The following is an 18,616-nucleotide window of genomic DNA, read 5'->3' on the forward strand; positions in this document are numbered from 1 at the left end:
GAAGGATTTCTAAAGGCACAGCAGGACCACAGAGAGAAACAGCTACATATACAAACATTTCATTTTGTATACTAATATGCTTTAGCATCCAGGAAACTTGATCAGTACTTTTCATACTTTAAATAAAATTCCTATTGCTAATATGTGAAATCTCTGTGGAGGCATCCTTGCTTACACAGTTTTAGTGACCAGAGATACATAAAGGTGATTTCCCAAATAGTTTGAAAAACCACTACTTAAATTTAGGGCTCAGTTCAATAAGGAATTATGCTGTGTAGGGTTTCTACGGAATTCAGTCATAAAAAGTCCAGACTGTACTAAAAATGAATTTGTTCCATGTTTTTGGTACTCAGTGAAGCCTCCTTTCCTCATGCACAAATAGCTAACACTATGCCATGAAAGGCAGGCATGTCAAAAAGGAGGAAAAGCATATTCTGAGCTCCAAAAACTATAGCACAGTAGATCCATTAAAAATGGAACTTTTCTCAGAGTTCGTAAGATATTAGAGCTGCCCACAGGCAGCTTTAACCTGTATTCTGGTCAATTTTATGGTCAATATATGCAGCTATTTATCACACTTGTTAAAATAAATACTTACAACATTCATCTGGGCTACATATGGTACCCATGTACTATCTAGAGACAAAACATGCTCAAGAAGAAATCAGTAAGTTTTGCAACACGTATTTTTATGTTTTATAATGCCTTGCCATGCAAATATTTGAGGTGTTAATAACATTATAAGTTATAATTTTTTTTTTTCTGAGGCTTCTTAATTTTTACTCAGACCACCTTAATTTCTCGAAAGAGCTTATTAAAAACTAGAAAAAAGCTGAAGAAGTCCACTTAATAAAATACTGAAGCTGACGACAGTGAAGGCACCAAGACATAAGGGATTTTTCGAATGCATTTGTTTAATTTCTGTCATCAAACCCAAAGTTCTCCACTCACTGCAGCTCTTAGCAGGAATAATTTCTAACCTGTACTTGGAGGTAACTTGTCTTCCTCTGAACTGATACTGTCCCATACATTTACTTTGTGCTGCCCACATTCTGCTGCTTGGGTGCAGACCACAAATACATATATTTGTTTGAATTGCAGCCCTTAGCCATGAGAAAAATCTTTTAATCACAAGTATTTTTGTCTATTGAATTGGATCCTTGTCTTCACAGGAATAGGAATGCTTAAAAAAAAAAAAAAAAAAAGGAAAAAGCCACTACTGATTCTTTCATTTAAAAAAAAGTTCTTTTTTTTGAGACAGATAATAATGTTGTTTTGCATTTCATACCAGTGTCAACCGGCAGGGACATCAGACTGACAGTGGCAAGTATCCAATACTGCAAGCAACTGTGCTTGTAAAAAATATTTAATAGGCAACTTCTGAAAAGGACACTTTAAATTACAGGTGAGACTTTATTTTTGGGGCTATTTTTAAACACAATTTCTGTTTTAAAAACATCTGTTGGAAGCAAAATAACAAAAGTGATTTATACACAGATTTTTTTTTTTTCCCCCTTATGGCTGTATGTTTTCTCTGTAACATAACTAAAGACTGTTAGTACTAATAAAGGAGCTGAACGCCATTCCTTAAGTATTCATGTGACAGACTTAAATCAGGTTTAGCTCCTTGAGGTGTAGTTTTTTGGGTTTTTTTTTCATAAAATATATGACTTAAGGACCTCTGCTAGCCAGTTTCTTCTATATTTGTTTATACATATTTTAATGGTAGAAAAAAAACCATAAAAAATTAAAACACTTGACAAAATACCTGAATCATAAAGCCTGTCACAGGCTGTTAAAACTTCTTACATACAAATGTATGCATACAAGGCACTTTGCAAAATGTGCCTTGCAAAGCAGCTATTACTTAAAAGAAACTGATTTTTGTTTTCAGAAGGCTCACCAGATAGTTATTTTAAAAAAAGAGGCAAAATAATAACTCAAATTAATCCAACCCTTATTTTGTTATCTATGATTACATGCCCAAGTATTGTTGTGTGTACAACTTTCTTCTCTCTGTGAAATTATTTGAAAGAACTGGTTTACAACTCGAAAAAAGAAAAGAAAAAAAAGAAAAAAGAAAAAGCCCAGCATTTATTATTTTGCCAACAAATCTTTGCAGGCATTAGATCTGCTTTAGCAAAAAAAATATTGCTATAAATCTTCACCTCACAAAGCTTTCTGTAACCATGTGTCAGGAAATCTGTATTAGCCTGGAGTAAGCATCACTCCGTGTACAACTTTTTTCTTACCAAGAAATTATAAAATTTCAGTTTTAATGATGATATGGACTCATTTCATTAGAAGTTGAAAAGATGTGAACACTCATAGTGCTGTTCAGCTAACACATTTCAGGGTAAGGCATTAAATGTCTGAGTTACGGTGATGGGTTGCCCCAATCCTGGCAAGCTGCATATCCAAAATCCTTCCACATCAGAGTTTCTAGACATTTGCCATTGCTGGCAGGAACAAGGATGGTTTTAATTCATGCAGTGGGAGAGGAATGGGCTCCTCAGCACCACAGGCTCTCCTCCATCAACACAACCCCTAGCTCCAACAGCTGAAAGCCCACTGTCCTTAGTCCTCATGGAGTTCCCAACCCAACAAGAAATTAGTGTAGAAGGATTCTTTTTTCTACAGTGCTATCAAACATTTATAGTGAGACATATAAGAATATATATTTATATAAATATATAAAATATTTATATAAAATATATAAATAAATACATATACAAAATATGGCATTATTTTTCCAGAGAGATGATACATTTCATAGGCCACCTTTCCTTATCCAGATTTCACTGTCATACAGAATTTTTCACAAAGTACATTAAACAATCAGCCTCAAAAAAAAAAAAAAAATCTGCCAAAGCCTTCCTTATGTGAAAGCATCACATACCACAACAAAACCAAATCACTTCTCTTCCAATTAAAAAGACATGTAGCACTATGGCAGACAGTGAGTTTAACTATTTAAACCAAATGGTTCTTTTTCTATGCTTAGATGCAGGCAAATGATTCCACCATAGTCAAAGAAAGCAACAATTGTGTGTCGCATAAATGAAATGCATGGGTCTCAACACCCCATCTTGTCAACATTGTTTTCAACAGGAGTTCCTCATACAGAGTAAGTGCTTTGGCAGAAGCTACCAAGACAACACAGAATAGATACACCTTTTCAAAATAAATAAGCAAATGCAAAGAGTAGTACTGTAACAGCAATTTTTTCTCCATGAATATTCTGTATGAGTGTAAGCAGTAAATGGAGGAAATGTAAGCCCTGTTGCACAAACTGAAGCAACGTACAGACAGAAGAAAGCTTTACCAAGAGCTTCAGTGCGATTGTTATCCTTTCCAGTGGCATAATTCAGTGATGGGTACATTAGAATTATCAATAAAATAATTAAGAAAAATATTATCTTGGTATTTGTAGTTATATCAAATAATAAAACTCAATCCCTTCTGGAAACATTTCCTTTGCTTCAAAAATTCATTTCTTTTACCTAGAACAGGTCAGTGTGTATGCATACAGATTTATACATATTTGCAAATCATCCCATAACCTTACTTTACTTTCTCTTTGCATACAGATGTATACACTAGAGTTACTGTGTAATATTTGGTATTCACATGTTACATTTAAATAAAGTTTATTAAAAAACAATTATATTAAATACAGACTAACAGAATATTCATAATATATTTTACAGAAAAAAAATAGCCATGTCTTTATTTTAGAAATACATTTCTTTAAAAAGTTCTTTGAGATTTTTATAAAACTTTTTACCCGTGAAGACAAGTTTCCCATCAGACCTGTAAAAAAACTTAACCTTTAAATCATTGTGGTTTTTTTGGTTTTGTTTTTCTTTTTAATACTTTTACAAGCTTAACGTCTATAAAATCTTTAAAAAACCCGGTATCTTTTGGGATCAAATTGGTCACAGGCCATTCTTTAAAAAGTCAGTGGAGACTCCCTGATTCCATTCTGAAGTGCCTTTTGTTTTTCTCTCTCTGGGTATCAATAGTGCAGGTTTACATGGGAATTCAGAGCTCCCTACACATCCCATAGGAAAGCTCGATGTGTGTCAGTGGCAGGGTGCAGCTGCAGCAGCATCCAGAGAGGCTGCAACTCCCCATGTGCTGCAGGAGGCAGAGCTTGTTACTCCACACACAGTGCAGTCCCACAGTGTTTGCCCAGCCCCTCAAAGGTCTCTGTGAGGTCCAGTGGCCGTGCACAGATGCCAGAAGAGCTGGCACTCAGCCCTCATTTGCTTTCCAAGTTATAGCAGTGGACATCTCCTTTTCCCTTCCCATCATACCCAGGAAGTGGCTGTCCATATTTATCCACGCACCAGCAATAACCTCTTTTTCGGCCTTTGGATGGGCGACACTGAAACATAATAGAAGACCCAGTTAGCATGAATTTTGTTTTCTCTGCTTGTAGTATTAGACAGCAGGGATTCCTGCTCCTCTGATAGCTGCATTTCAATATCCTGACAATATCTGACAGAATCAAACAGAATATTTGTTACCACTACAAAGTATTTCAATAAAAACTTACCTTCTCTCCCTGTCAATCCCTCTGTAGCCTAACTACTCTGTAATAAAACTGCACTGAGAACTACCAGGAAAGAGGCTTAGGAAGTGCTCCCTATCATATTGGGCAACACAGCTGCCCCCTTTGAATACCATGCAACAGTATGGGCTAGTGACTGGGACCTATCTTTAGAAAAAAAATTTAGCAGATATGTTCTACACTAAAGAACAGGTCTGGCAAAGACAACCATCACACCAAGACACACACTTGGTTTGCATCTGTTTACTGCAGGAAATTAACAATGTAGCTGACACTTATTAACAGATACATACTCCTTCTGTAGTGTAGTTATTGCAAAAGCTGCTAGGTGAACTAGAACTTTACATGTATATTTTTCTATTAAAAAGTTGATGTATCTACTAGTCTGTAACATGACCACTTTACGTTAACTGCTTGAATTCACCAACAATGCTGACCAATCTGAAACTATCACAGGCAATAACAATGAACCTCTTTAGAGGCAGTAATGCAGTAAATATGCATTATAAAGTCTACTACATACTAAGTAAGCAATGCTCCTCCCAAGGAACCAAGAATGGCAAAAACTAGACTAAAGGAGATAACATGCTGCAGACTGTATTCAGTATGCAACCCTAGATGCAATTACGTTACCATGAACGCTGTGACCTTGTGAGGGTTTTACCCATTCATAAGACATATCCAGAATCTCGCTAGGTTTGCAATGGTCAGCCTCACTGTCAGCTCATGCTTTGAGATTTGGTGATACAGGATTTGCTTCAAATGCAAACAAGGGTGGCTGTTTACTCAGGACATACTGACAAAAGAGGCAATGAGACGAGCACACACAGTTTCCTGCGGTTTTGTCTGTTGCATTGCCAGTATGAAGGAAGATTGGCTAGACTGGTCCCTCAACACTGTCCAGTCTATCATTGAAGTAGAGCAATTGCTGCCCTCTGAGATCCCATTCAGAGTAATTCAGGTTTTCAGAGGTTCAGGCTGGTACAATCTGGTAGACTTCACCACTATCCCTGTACTTCTTGTTCTCCAGAGTCTCATAGGCATGGCCCAATGTCTCAGGAGGCCAGTGGCTCACGTAAGTGCCTTTCCCATGTGCAGGTACACAAGAAAACATGAAGCAAGTGTTGGGCTTCACATGCTGTTCAAAGTGACTGATCCTTTCCATGTCTAGTTTAGTATCTCAGATGACTGTGCTATCTTGGACAGAACTAGGAATACAGATCACTTTCAGACAGCCTGCACCAGCGCACTGGCCCATGAGCCAACTAATTTGTGGCAGCACAGAGTAGACCTCACTAATTCCTTGTGAAAGAGAGATGGAAGCCAGTCACACATTAGGTACAAATTGTTCAAACAAGTCAACACCTTGTTTATTTTATTTTACCATTAATTAAGTAATGTTATTCAGCATAACTGCAAATTAATCCACCCTTCTGATATATTATTGAGTAAAATGCCCAATGCAGAAATAATGCAATGCCTTCTCTTCTACGAATCTGCAAATTTGCTTCGGCATTAGCCCTATGAAAATGGACAGCAGTATGATAACAAGATCCAGCTTAACATACGTATTAGCTTAGTTTTAGAAGAGGATAAAGAAGTTCAAACCTACTGGGAGAACAGCTACATTCACTGAACTAAATGGTTACCTGCACTTCAGTTCTTATCTGTTACTAAATCTTTAAACGTAAGTCCTACAACTTATATTTATTGTCTCAAAATCCTGACTAGAACTTAGATGTATTCTCCAGGATGACCATGGGTGTCTGCTCAACGTTCACTGATGTCAAGGAAAATTTTTCTTCAGTTCTGACAGTGAATGGACTGAACTCTAGCTTAAGTATTATTAACATTTAATGATTTAAATTTTTCATGTTCAAAACAGAGGAATTAATAAACAGCAGCCTTTGCACAATTTAATTTTACAAAAAGGAAACTGAACCAGCACTTCTAGAGTTGTTTTCCCAACAAAGTAGGCACAGATGGAGCCCAAAGAGCATAGGGCTTCTGGCTGCCAGCCTGTTGCTCTGGCAATGAAACTACATTTCTGCTAATAATAGTAACATAGCCTCCCCTTTTAGAAGTACTATATGAAGTATGTTACACAACTCTCGCTGATTCATAGGCTTGCTTCACTCTCAAAACAAAGGATCAATTAAACTTCTCATGTTGTTGGAAGCTTTGATTGCTTTTAACAGCTGCACAATCAATTTTCAGAATTAATTACTACATGAAGGTAATCTGCAGAAATGCCTTTCCTACTACTATTTTTCTTACTTCTTCTAGACAATCCATTTGAAAAGCAAAACCCTTAGATCATTCAATAGCTGAACTAACACGATGAGAAAACTATCTTTTCCAAGTGATTTTTTTCTACCCACTCAGCCATGCTGTCAATAGTAAAGCACTTCTGATTAAAAAGTGATGCTTTTATCCTGAAACAGACAACAATCCCTACAGAAGTGGTAGACAGGTCATATGGAAAAACATATATAAAAATATTTGTATGAATTCTGTATTCTACATACATTTCTAGGCTCTATTCAGCTATTCATGAAGTACAACTTCTTAAGTTTAAAAAGTTGGAAAACTGCCCAAGCAGTGGAGACAGTAATTACTTCTGATAGAAACACCAGCTGCCATCTTCCATGCCACCTGCCCCTCTCCCTTCCACAAAGAAATGCCACAGAGGCATTTATGGGGCACAGTAGAGCATATGGTATAACACTGAATTCCTGGTCAGACCAGAGGGCTCCATGGAGCTACAACCATGGTCTTCAGGAACAGACTGCAGACAACCTTGACATATACCTCAGGCCGTTTTGGCTCCTGGCAAGCACAGCTCTGTTTTCAGTGGAACGATGCCAGCTCACATTTGGGTTAGTATCTGGCTCCAGTATACAAACATGGGGCAATTCTAGTAATTGCCTCACATAATAATTCTAATTTCATCAAAACCTTTCTTCCCATGCTTGAGGTAGAAATGTGCCTGTATCAACTAATTATGCAAAAATATACCAATATAGCACAGTTGAATAGTACAACCTTACATGTGTGATTAAGACAAAGAATCATAAATTTTAATAGGTCTGATTTTAAAGTTTATGTATAAACAAAAGGTGTGAAATATTTTTCATGTTATACCCTGACATATAAATTTATGTTCTTAGAAGTGTTTCACATATGCAGATTACTCTCCATGGTTATTCCTTAAAAATCAATTTCTAGATAACCATGGAAAGTAAGTGCTATCAACTTGACTGGAAGACCAGATGACCAGGAAGGCAGAATATGTGAGAAACAGTGAGTGCCTCCTAAAAGAGTTTTAATGGTGCCAGCGTGATCATAATTTATCAGATTCCTACTATCCCAAAACTACTACATCCTCATCCTAGACCATGGTTTTGACAGCTGTTTCTATAATTCAAAATACCTAGCTTGCATTCATTTTTTCATGGCTTTACTCTCTACTTCCTAACCTATTATTCTGAATTTTGTGACAATAGAATATAATTCAATTACAGACTGAACATGGCTAATAATGGCATGAAGGGAATTAATAAAACAGCATAGAATTCTGTTAATGAGATTAGACACTGCTCACAGTATCTAAAATAACAGATACTGATGCTTCAAAAAGAAAACCAAACAAACACAATTGTCACAATTACTTACAAAGAGTTAATTTCATCTGGACAGTACTCACTCCCTCCTCAAACTGATGTTTTTTTCCTAGGAGTTAATTCTATGAGGGCAAGTATTATTTTTGGTTTGTATTTTGTTGGTGAGAGAAGCAGGCTGCCTCTCTAAGTCCCTTCACTGAGGGATTGTTCCCAGGGCTGATCAAGGCTCATTTACAGAATCAGCAACCCAAGTGAATTTCATGTAGAATGTTTATTCATGTGGGCTCCATCTGTGGGCATCTCCTGCAAGACCCTGAGTCATCTCAAACTACCATTATGACTACTGGAACCTGTGTAAATTGGCACAGTGCTTGACAAGGCTGGTTAGGTATGAAAGTGTCCCTTCATTGTCTATATACGCTGACCGGATGGGCTATTGCAAATAGTGCAAGAACCTTTCCTAAAGAAGTTTTAAGAGTTTCCAGGCAGCACAGACAACACACAGAGGACAAAAGTCTCTATTTGCTTTGTACCAACACCTTATTCTCGTAAATCAGCTTCTAGGAACAAATACTAGGTAAGACTATTATCTGTCTTCCGTATTTTTTTTCTTTGTATTTCCTTTTCTTTGCCTTGGTGATAGAACTATGACTGTATTTTAAAGTACAGTCCTCCTTTCAAGTAAGCCACTTTAATACGTGCTTAGTGAGGATCTGATTTACTACCCACAATGCCAGAGATTACTTGCAAACCACCACATTTTTGCAGACAAAGCAAAAACCTCAGAGTCTAAAGAAAGATGAAAGGAAGATCTACTGAACAAAGTAAATACCCGTCTGCAGTCTTCTATAATACATAGAGAAGGAAAAGGGCTACGGCACACTTGAGTGCCTTGAACACAGTCAAATGTTGTGCTGTTCTAGAACAGCTAAGAAAATACTTTTATGACAGAGGCACAAAACACAGTCCTGGTCTCACTCTGCATAGCAGTCCAATGCATTTTCTGAAAACAAGCAGACAGAGATGTGAGCATTGCTCTCTGCTAGAGTTAGAAGCACAACGTGGCTGATGCAGGTTTCTCAAAGCTCCAGGCAACAAAAAGAAACTTCCCCTGCTTGGGAGTTGCCACCATCTGCTCAGGAAAAGCTGGGAAGCATAGAAAAGCTCAGCAGCATGTACCAAAGGTCAAACAGCACTGTCAATGCTGGACTGATGGCAGAAAGGAAGGCTGGAAATCTCGCCCCTGTTATAAATGCCCCCATCTGACACTGACAGCTTATTGCAGAGCTCCAGGGAATACTAGAAAGGGAAAGACTGTTTCTAAGAAAGCTGAAAGCCAAAAAATGGAGAGGTACCATTCCTAAAATAAGGTTGCCTAGTCAGAGCCAATTGACTGCTCACTTCCAACCTATGAACTGCATTAGCTAGCAACAGAGTCAGCCACTCCTTCGGTTACCAGAGACAGAGAGGTGGATTCGTGTAAACCCAAAGGGAAAGACATGATGGTCCACAAACAAAATCTGTCCTTGGGAAAAGTCTTAGAGAGACCTTTGAATTCAGGAAATTTTGAAATTATACCAAGAAATGCATATTTGGAGGCAGGCCACTAACTAAACTTGGATGGGATGTGCACACTAAACAAAGAACCTGACACATCTTGTACTTCCCCAAGTTCTTAATGAGCTTCAATGGCAGCACTGAATGGAGAACACTGCTGTAGTTCAATCCAACACAACTAAAGCATAAATACCCTGTTTTGGTCAGCATTTGTCAAGAAAGGTCAAAACCTCACAACCAGGAAGGGCTGAGAAACCATCCTTGCTTCAGACTAACTACTAGAAGTATCACTTTCATGATAACATGACTTGGATTTTGGAAGTGATCTGTGTAGCACATAAAGGACAGATACATACCTTTCTCAAGTTGCTTTATGTAATATGATCCAGTGTAGTTCTTCTAGGAACTCTCAAGCAGCTATTTACAATTCAAAGCATTGATCTATTGCAGTCATATGGTGACTGCAACATTAGCTCTGTGGGTTATTGTAGAGGCACTGCTTATTTTAAACCAAAGGGCATTAGTATCTAGGACACCAGTCAACCCATGTGTGATTAGGTATGAAGTTTCTCAAATCAATCTGTTGTCATGATCAACAGAAAATAAAAATACTAACCCCACTTGACAAGGTTCAGCACTATTGGATCAGGTCTTAAAACAGGAAATTAACTAGTTCCTCTGCAAAATGATATATAATGCACCTTGATATCAAGATCCTTCAACAAAGATGCAGAAAAGGTGAAATGCATTCACTGAAATGATCAAAACTCTGTACTTACTTGCTTTTTCTTGTAGAATCCCTTCTTGTCACAATTTGGAATATGAAATCCCCTGGGACTCAAGACATTCAAGATCTTTAGGTGGTTTAAAGTGTCTTCCATTTCTCTACGACATGGACCCTGTTAACAAGCACATTTTAAAATACACATGAAACTTCGTTCCCAAATTCCATCTTTCACTCAAGAGTTAATAAATCTTTAAAGGTCAAAAAAGCCCAAATACAAACAAATCCATTAAAGCAAAGAGATGGCTGAATATATCAAAATCAGATTATTCACTAAAAAAAATTAAAAACAAAAAAAATCTGACTTTCTGCTCTATTCAAGATAAATTGATTTCTAAGGATTGAAGGCCCTGCACTATGCTGCGGGACATATTGGCATTTCCAGTTGAAATCACAGTCACATATACCTTTGGGAAGGCTTAACCAGTATGTAAATCAGTCACATATAGCATAGCTTAAGTTTGGAAAAGCTGGCCTTGCACCTAGTGGGAAAAGAAGAAAGTAGGCACTGGAAGTACATGACTGGATAGGCCTTTCCCAATGACATTTGATTTTTTGTGATTCTGCTGGATTTGAAAGCTTAAATGCAATTGATTCAAGTGAAAATAAGTGGTTTGGCATAATGTATATATAAAATAGCTCAACTTTGGACAACAATTCCCAATTTCAACTGAAACAAATAAATGCAGTCATACAGAGGACCAGTTGCACACAACAGTCTCATTAGATAAGTATGTCACTTTTTTCCTCACTTTCTTCATCTGCAAAAGGCTGACAACAAGGTAGTGAGGATTAGCTCTAGGACAATGACCCAAAAAGAGCTTCCAAGAAGCAGTTCTAAGAGCATTGGTCAAACAATGTGTCTCAAACACCAACTAATTATATCTCAAGGCAGCCCTTCAGGGTAGGGAGTAAAGCATTATGAGCCTCACTTTGCATTCAGAAAATCAAGAGCAGAGGACTTCACACTTTGCCAGAGGCCAAGAAGGCAGTCAGTGTCAGCAGTTGGATCAGGATTCAAGTGGCACAGCCTACAAACTGTGCTTAGCTACACTGCTATCTGGGTATATCACTGACTTGCACCACCAGCCCTTCTCTTCAGCAGACATAAAAAAAAATTCTCTGCATGGTTTCATGGTTTAAAAACATTTAAGTTGCTGCACTGGCACAAAGACTCATTTGGTGCTGTTTTTAATTAGTGAAGTAATGACAGTTATACTTTCAAGTGGTAGTATTAATAGTTTGCTCATGTAAAGGACCTTTAATGTGAGTGTCTGAAAGCATACAATCTCCAAAGTACTACTGGAGATTAAAATGGGAGTTTTTTGGTCAGTAAAGACCTTCCTTGTTGCCTTCACATTTTCTTCCTGTACCGATCTTACAAGTTATAAACACAGGCTTTAAATGGCTTCTCTTACTGCTCAAATGCACTTAGTGCAAATGACAGACATTCAGAGATTTGGTCCCACATTAGGCCTGCAAAAAGATTTTTCAAAATTTTTATTTTGAAGGAATCTTCCAAAGTCAGCCAGACTAGTATCAAAAGCTAAGATGCAGACACAGCTAGAACTAGAACATTTGCTGACAAAGGCACCTGTCCCTGATGGACTTATTCCAGGTTCTTAAAGACACAGCAGCCTTGGTAAACTGGTATACCTTTGCTCATGAACCCAATCACTACTCGTTTTAGTTAAGAATCTATTTCCTCAGAGCGACCAGCCTTCATTCTCTTAGTGATGGCAGTTTTGCTTCACATTTTTGGGAGGAGGACACACTGGAAGGCAGATACTGAAGTGATATGACTAGATGGGTGGACATCAGTGACAAACTAAAAAAGAAGCTTCTCTTGGAAGCCACACTCTCTTCAGGAAGAGGTTTTCACCTCATACAAATTTCAAAACCCTCTTTTGAAGATGAGAAGCCATGTCTGCTTTCACCATGCCTGTTTTGATATGAAAGTATATTCAGATGCATTTTTCAAGCTATCTGGCCTAAGGCACAGGTTGGATGTCCAGAAAGAGAATTATTCTTGCCCTCAGATTAACAACACTCCAACTGCCCTGCAAATTCACGGGGCACAGGCAATAAGATGCAATGATAGATCACATGACTCATGAGACTTTGCATTTAGGCAACAGCACCAAACAGCAACTGCAAGTGGAAGTGCTCAGCATGTCATACAGTGACTGTCTAGTCAAGATCCTAATCCTCAGCTCAGCCTAAACTTATCTCTCTTGATTTGCACCAGGCAGTGTATGAACACAGTGCCACTACATTCAACATGAAACATCTTTTTTCCATTACTGCAACTCAATTACACTGTTTGCAACCAAATTTAATGATGACACTATTAAACCTCTCCCAAGTCCACTCACACAAATGTGTGACACAGGGAGGAACAAGAACGTTCAACTTCTAAGAAAATTTAGTGAAGGTCATGCTTGTATTTGATGTAAACATCACTATATTAGTCCTAAGTGCTTCCTGAACAAAATCTTCTTGCTCTGCTGACTGTGTATGCATTTGCAGAGTCAATAGATTTACCAGTTAAAATGCCAGAATGTCCTAAAAGGCTGCAACAATTTCCAGTCTTCAGCTATTTACTGTAATTATTTATCTTGTCATATGCACAACATATATATATATATATATATATATATACATACACACATATATACACATATGCACACATTCATATGCTGGCAAATGCCTTCCTATTTACAGAAATACTTACATATTCAGTCTCTTGTTTGGATTCAGAAGAGAAATTCAATGTATCCGTACTCTGCGAATCATATTCGACTTTATAGCGTTGTGTATCTTTGGCTTGCACTTTCCTGATGATATCTATTTTGATGTGTGGTGGATGTGACTTGGAATCTGGCACTCTGTGAGAGTTTGGAATGGCCTGATTTTCTACGCTGCTGGTACTCCTGTCTTCTTCTGAATCACTGAAATTTCCTGTGTAAAGAACAAATGCAGAAGAAACGATGTTACTTGGCTGCCAGCTATGTCTGTAAGGGCATAGAAACATAGAATATCCTGAGTTGGAAGGGATCCACAAGGCTCCTCAAGTCCAGCTCCTGGCCCTGCACAAGACAGCACTAAGAATCAAACCACATGCCTGACAGCACTGTTCAAACATTTCTTGAACTCTGTCAGTCTTGCTACTGAGATCACTTCCCTGCGGAGCCCGCCCTTCCTCTGAGTGAAGAACCTTTTCTTAATATTTAACCTCTACCTCCCCCGATACAGCTTCATTCCCTCAGATCCTATTACTGGTCACAAGCGAGAAGAGTCATTGCCTCCCCTTCTGCTTCCTATTGTAAGAAAGCTGTAGAGCATGATGAGGTCTCCCCTCAAGCAACAAGCCACTAGATTAGTTTATGTGTTTAATTTTCCTTTTTACAAAAATATATAGCAGTACACAAAGCAATATACAAAAATATGAACTCTGTAGCATTCTGCACGTGTCAGCACCTTTGTTGCCAAGCGATGAGCTTTGTGACTGAAGCATTCCCAGCGCGGCCCCGGGAGCCAGGGCCGCGGTGGCCACTCGCCCCCATGCCCGCTGCAGAGCCGCCCGCCGGCGGCAGGGGGCAGGCCGGCACCGCAGGAGCGTGCCCGCCGCAGCCCCACCGGCGCCGGGGCGAGGATGCCTCCCCTCCGCCACTGCTGACTTCATCAACCCCAGATAAACGCGACCGGCTTCGGGCACTTATGGGCTGCAGTGTGGCTCTGCCTGCCCCAGGGCCATAATTTTTTCCTTTTTCTTTTTTTTCTTTTTTTCCCCTTATCAACTCTCGCTCGCTGAGTTCCCTGGTTCTAATTAGCCATTTATTTTTTTTTTTTCCCTTAACTTTATTCAAATTCAACACAGTGAATGGAACAGAAAAAGAACAGCACACTTTCATTTCTCTGCTATTAAAATAAAGAACATTTCTTGGTGTACAAAAAACATTTTAAAAGTAATGGACAAAAACCACCATTCATTCTGTAGTGGTTCCAACGACAAACACTTTTCCTCTTGAGCTTCAAAAATATTTTCGCTTTAAACTACCATCCACAAAAAGTCAGGAGAAGCACATTTTCCTAACATACTCCATAAGTTCAGTGTTCCTGTACCTTCTAAGGTACTTGTCTACGCTGCATTTCTCTCTGTTAGGAGATTCCTGCAGTGCAACTGTAACTACTTGCATTTCCTCCAGGGAATTTTTCCAGTTAAGGTATTCCTAACAGCTAAGTAATAACTGAGCCCCACTTCTTGCCATCTCAGCTCCTGGCTTCTTTTTTTTTTTTTTTTTTTTAAGGAAATCCTATTGAGACTGCACAATGATAACATCCCATACTAAAATCATACTCGATGACTCACTAAAAGAAAATAAAAAAAAAAAAAAATCACAAAAGCTGAGAAATTCAGTACTAAAAGTCCATGTTCACATAGTTTGTCGATGCTAAATATTTCAACACAGGGAGTACAGTGGCGCTGCCAATACACAGGCATGGGGGAAGAGGAAGAGGGTTCTGAGTTAACATTCTGGTACTGGTGGTTTTAGTGCAGCCACTGCTGGCAGTGGACATAATTGACCAGGAAAATCCAAATCACAGTGCAAATGGATTAAGGAAGTCTTAAATCCAAATTTCCTGGCTTTTGTGGGTTTAAGTCAGACTCTCAGCAGTATTTGAACATATTTTTGGGGGTTTAATGTCCTGTTCTGAAACAGTAGTATTTTTCCTCCATATTCTCAATGAAATTTGCAAGAAATTGGTCATTAAAAGGTTATAAACCTGAATCTACATTTTCTGCAATCAGTCCAGTTCATTAGTTTTTCTCTTCTACCAAAAAATAAGTAGAAAATATTCTTAACATGCACTGAGTATCCATGACCATGTCTGGTCATTTAATTTTAGAGAGGCCACCATAGTTCAGTAGCACTTCTTACACTTCAGATTTAAATGGTCATATTGCCACATCTTAAACTGTAAAGCATGTTTAATTAACTCCTTTTCACAAAACTTGGTGTCATGCTAGATTTACATCCTATTAAGAGAAACAGAACTGCAAGTAATGAGAGTTACCCATTCTCCATTTTTTTTTTTTTTTGAGATTAAAAGGGTTACAAATGCACACATTACTATTTAATGCTTTTGTGCCCAAAAAAACCAACTGGAAAGTCAGTGGCCTACTACAGTTTTTGTTATGATGCTACTGTAATACACTCTGGTCTATACCAACGTCTAGCAATTTCTGTGAACTAGGAAGGACCAACAGAATAGCACGTGATGCAGGACCTATCTGCATATAAAGGAGATGATGTGATCCTGCTCAGAGAAGTGTATCCCAGGGAGTGCTGGCTTGAAAGCTAGCAGTGGAGTGGTCCTCATGAGGAACTGGGCACTATGCATCATAGGTTCTGGGCACTTCTCCCTTCTTGCACATCAGGTTTGCAAGTTTCACTCTTTAATGTGAACTGTAAGGATCCTACTATGCACCTTTTAAGGAATCAAAAGTTCCTACAGATTTCAAAATGGGAGTTCTCCCTCAGACAAGAATGCAGAAATAAGAATTCAGCTGAAAATGGAAAGATTTTCAGCTAAGTACAACTTGTCTTTCCCTTTCTCCTTCTCTAACAGTCACTGTTGAAAGCACTACCCCTAGATTAAAGGGTACCAGCTCCCAAGTACCGAGGAGACGCTTCTTGTTTCCAGTGCTATTCCAAGGATGAACAGGATGAGCCAAGCGCACGTGATGAAGGAAGCTACTCGATGTTCCAAGGAGATTAAAAACTTCAGATAATACCGCCAAACCCTCATTCAAATTGTCACAGCTTGGAAGCAGCACATAAATCATTATTATAAATAAGGCATCTCCTATTATTCCAACAGGCAGTTAACTGGAGCACTGGTGCCACTTTCTCAGCTAAGGAATGGCTAGTCGAAGAGTCCCTACAACCTGGCAGAAAATCTTCGGGCTTTTTAAAAATGCAAACAGTGGAAAGCCTTTTGACACACTTTTCTATTAAATAAATGTTAACATACTTGCTGTTGGTTAGCAAACAGTTTAATTAAATGCTTGCATAAAGGGACTGTGCTCTCTCGATCTGAATCCCAGGTTTCCCTGTCTTAAGTTTTAAAATGTGCATGCTAACAGAACTTTTTCCAACCATCCCTTCCTTTTCTAATAAAACCCATTCTGTGGGTATCTCACTACAAGACATGGAAGAGGTACAGGAAATCTTCTTTTGACCGAGGATTTCTTTGCAGTACAGACAAAAAACAACGTCCTCTTAAACACAGTTGTACCAATGCTTTGTTCTGAATAACCACTTTTGCAGGCCAAAGGGATATTTAAATTTGTCTTTTCTTCTCTGTGCTCAGACTTCCCTGACTTACCCACGCTGCAGTGCAGAAGTTAGACCCCACTCTCTCGAGTTTTTTGCTCGCTCTCTTTCCAGGTACACCGGGGACAAACGGCGAGGATTACACCCGCTCTCTCCCTCCATCCAGGCTCTGTAGCCTGCCAGTCCCATGCACCCGCAGAAGCCACATGCAATCCCTCCCCCACTCCCCCCTCCCTTTTACTTTTTTTTTTTTTTTTTTTTTTAATAAAGCAGCTCTGCCTCTTTTGCGAGGAGCTACTAGTCAGCATCGGTGTTGAAGAAAACCTGTGTACACATAAATAAGGGGGAAGAGGTTAATTGTCCTTTCTTTCAGTCAAAGCACACCTCCTTCAAAACGATCCCAGGCTCGGCTACGTGGCTACCGGCAGAGCCCCCCGCACACGGGCCTGCAGCGGGCGGACAGCGAGCGAGGGCCGTTTCCGGAGACGGAGCTCTGCCGTGAGCTCGCCCATGCCTCCCCGCTCGCGCTGCTCCCTTTGTAACTTAAAACAAAAGAAAGCGACACACACAAAAAAAATAAAATAAAAAAAATAATAATAATAAAAAAAAACCCCAACAAAACCCAGCCCAACAAGAAAGCAGCGAGGATGGAGAGCGGCGCGCAGGAAAGCCACCCCTTCGCCTCCCAGCCCGGCCGCAGCCCCTTACCTGCAGCGTGCGGTCCCGGCAGCAGGAAGGCCCGCAGCCTGCCGCCCGCCGTAGCGTTGGTGCAGAGCCCGCGGCCCTCGAGCAGCGCCTGCAGCGGCCGCGCCTCTTCCCGCCGCGGCTGGCAGCTGAGCCCGGCGCCGCAGCGCTCCGTGTAGATGCCGCAGGGCTGCCCCGGGCGGAGGGCGCAGGTGAGGCAGCAGCCGCAGCCCGGCTCCCGCACCCGTTCGGGGCAGTCGGGCTGCAGGGGCTTGCACTGCTGCAGCGCCCGAGCGTCGCAAGGCTCGCAGCGGACCACCGGCCCCGCCAGCGCCGCCGCCGCCCGCCGGACCAGCAGCGCCAGCGCCGCCGCCGCCACTGCCCACAGCACGCCGGGCCGCGGCACCATGGCAACCGACGGAGGGGCCGCCGGGAGCCGCCCCCGCGCACCCCGGCCGGGCAGAGCCCTGCGCGGGCGCTCACACGCCGCCGCCGCGGGCGGAGGGAGCGGAGCGGCGCAGCCCCGGCCGCCTCCGAGGGGGGTGCGGGCAGCGGAGCCTGCCGGCGTGAGGAGGCGGGGAGCCGCGCTGCCGACACTCGCACGCCGGCCCTCTTTGCAGTCGCTTGCCCGCAGTCACATCAAGGCAGCAAAAGCTCGCTAGCAACAAAGGCAACTTTTTCCTTCTCTTCTTCCCCCTCCTCCCTGCAGAGCGCCTGGGTTACTTGGCTCGACAGAAACTTTTCTCTTTTTTTGCTACACACAACACTCAGGAAAAAAAAATAAATAAATATAAAACCTTTGCAAAAGTGAAAAAATAAAAAAAAGCCAAGCCCAGACGGTCTGAAGAAAACTTAGTCCAAAAACGTTTCGGAAAAGAAGGAGAAAGTACCGAGAAGGAAAAAATATAGATGGGGGGAAAGAAAAAAAGCGAGGCTCCCTTCGTTTTATTCCCCGTGCTGCCTGCCAGCCGCTCTGCCCCGCTCCACTCCCCGCCACTCCGCACCCAGCTGTCCCCCGTGCCGTCCGTCCGCCCTATATAGTGCGGCGTCC

At 40.6% G+C, this 18,616-nt stretch overlaps 1 protein-coding gene across 1 annotated transcript; it reads right to left on the reverse strand.

The window, feature by feature from the left end:
* Positions 1 to 1,188: 1,188 nt before the first annotated feature.
* IGFBP3 (insulin like growth factor binding protein 3) lies at positions 1,189 to 17,974 on the reverse strand. The gene is made up of 4 exons (XM_005525221.3): positions 17,590 to 17,974; positions 13,275 to 13,501; positions 10,536 to 10,655; positions 1,189 to 4,390 (listed from the first exon to the last, which is right to left on the reverse strand). The coding sequence occupies exons 1-4, from the start codon at positions 17,972 to 17,974 to the stop codon at positions 4,265 to 4,267; spliced, it is 858 nt and encodes a 285-aa protein (XP_005525278.1). The 3' UTR covers positions 1,189 to 4,264.
* Positions 17,975 to 18,616: the final 642 nt, after the last annotated feature.

The sequence above is a fragment of the Pseudopodoces humilis genome, chromosome 1 (assembly GCF_049639895.1).
Source record: "Pseudopodoces humilis isolate 2021_Gansu_Grassland_sample_001 chromosome 1, ASM4963989v1, whole genome shotgun sequence".
Taxonomy (NCBI): domain Eukaryota; kingdom Metazoa; phylum Chordata; class Aves; order Passeriformes; family Paridae; genus Pseudopodoces; species Pseudopodoces humilis.

Excerpts from the sequence above, each read along its gene's own strand:
- IGFBP3 (XM_005525221.3), bottom strand. The coding sequence starts at position 17,974 with ATGGTGCCGCGGCCCGGCGTGCTGTGGGCAGTGGCGGCGGCGGCGCTG. Across the intron at positions 10,656-13,274 it reads CCAAACAAGAGACTGAATAT|GGTCCATGTCGTAGAGAAAT; the intron begins GTAAGTATTTCT and ends GCTTGTTAACAG. Across the intron at positions 4,391-10,535 it reads GATTCTACAAGAAAAAGCAA|TGTCGCCCATCCAAAGGCCG; the intron begins GTAAGTACAGAG and ends ATTATGTTTCAG.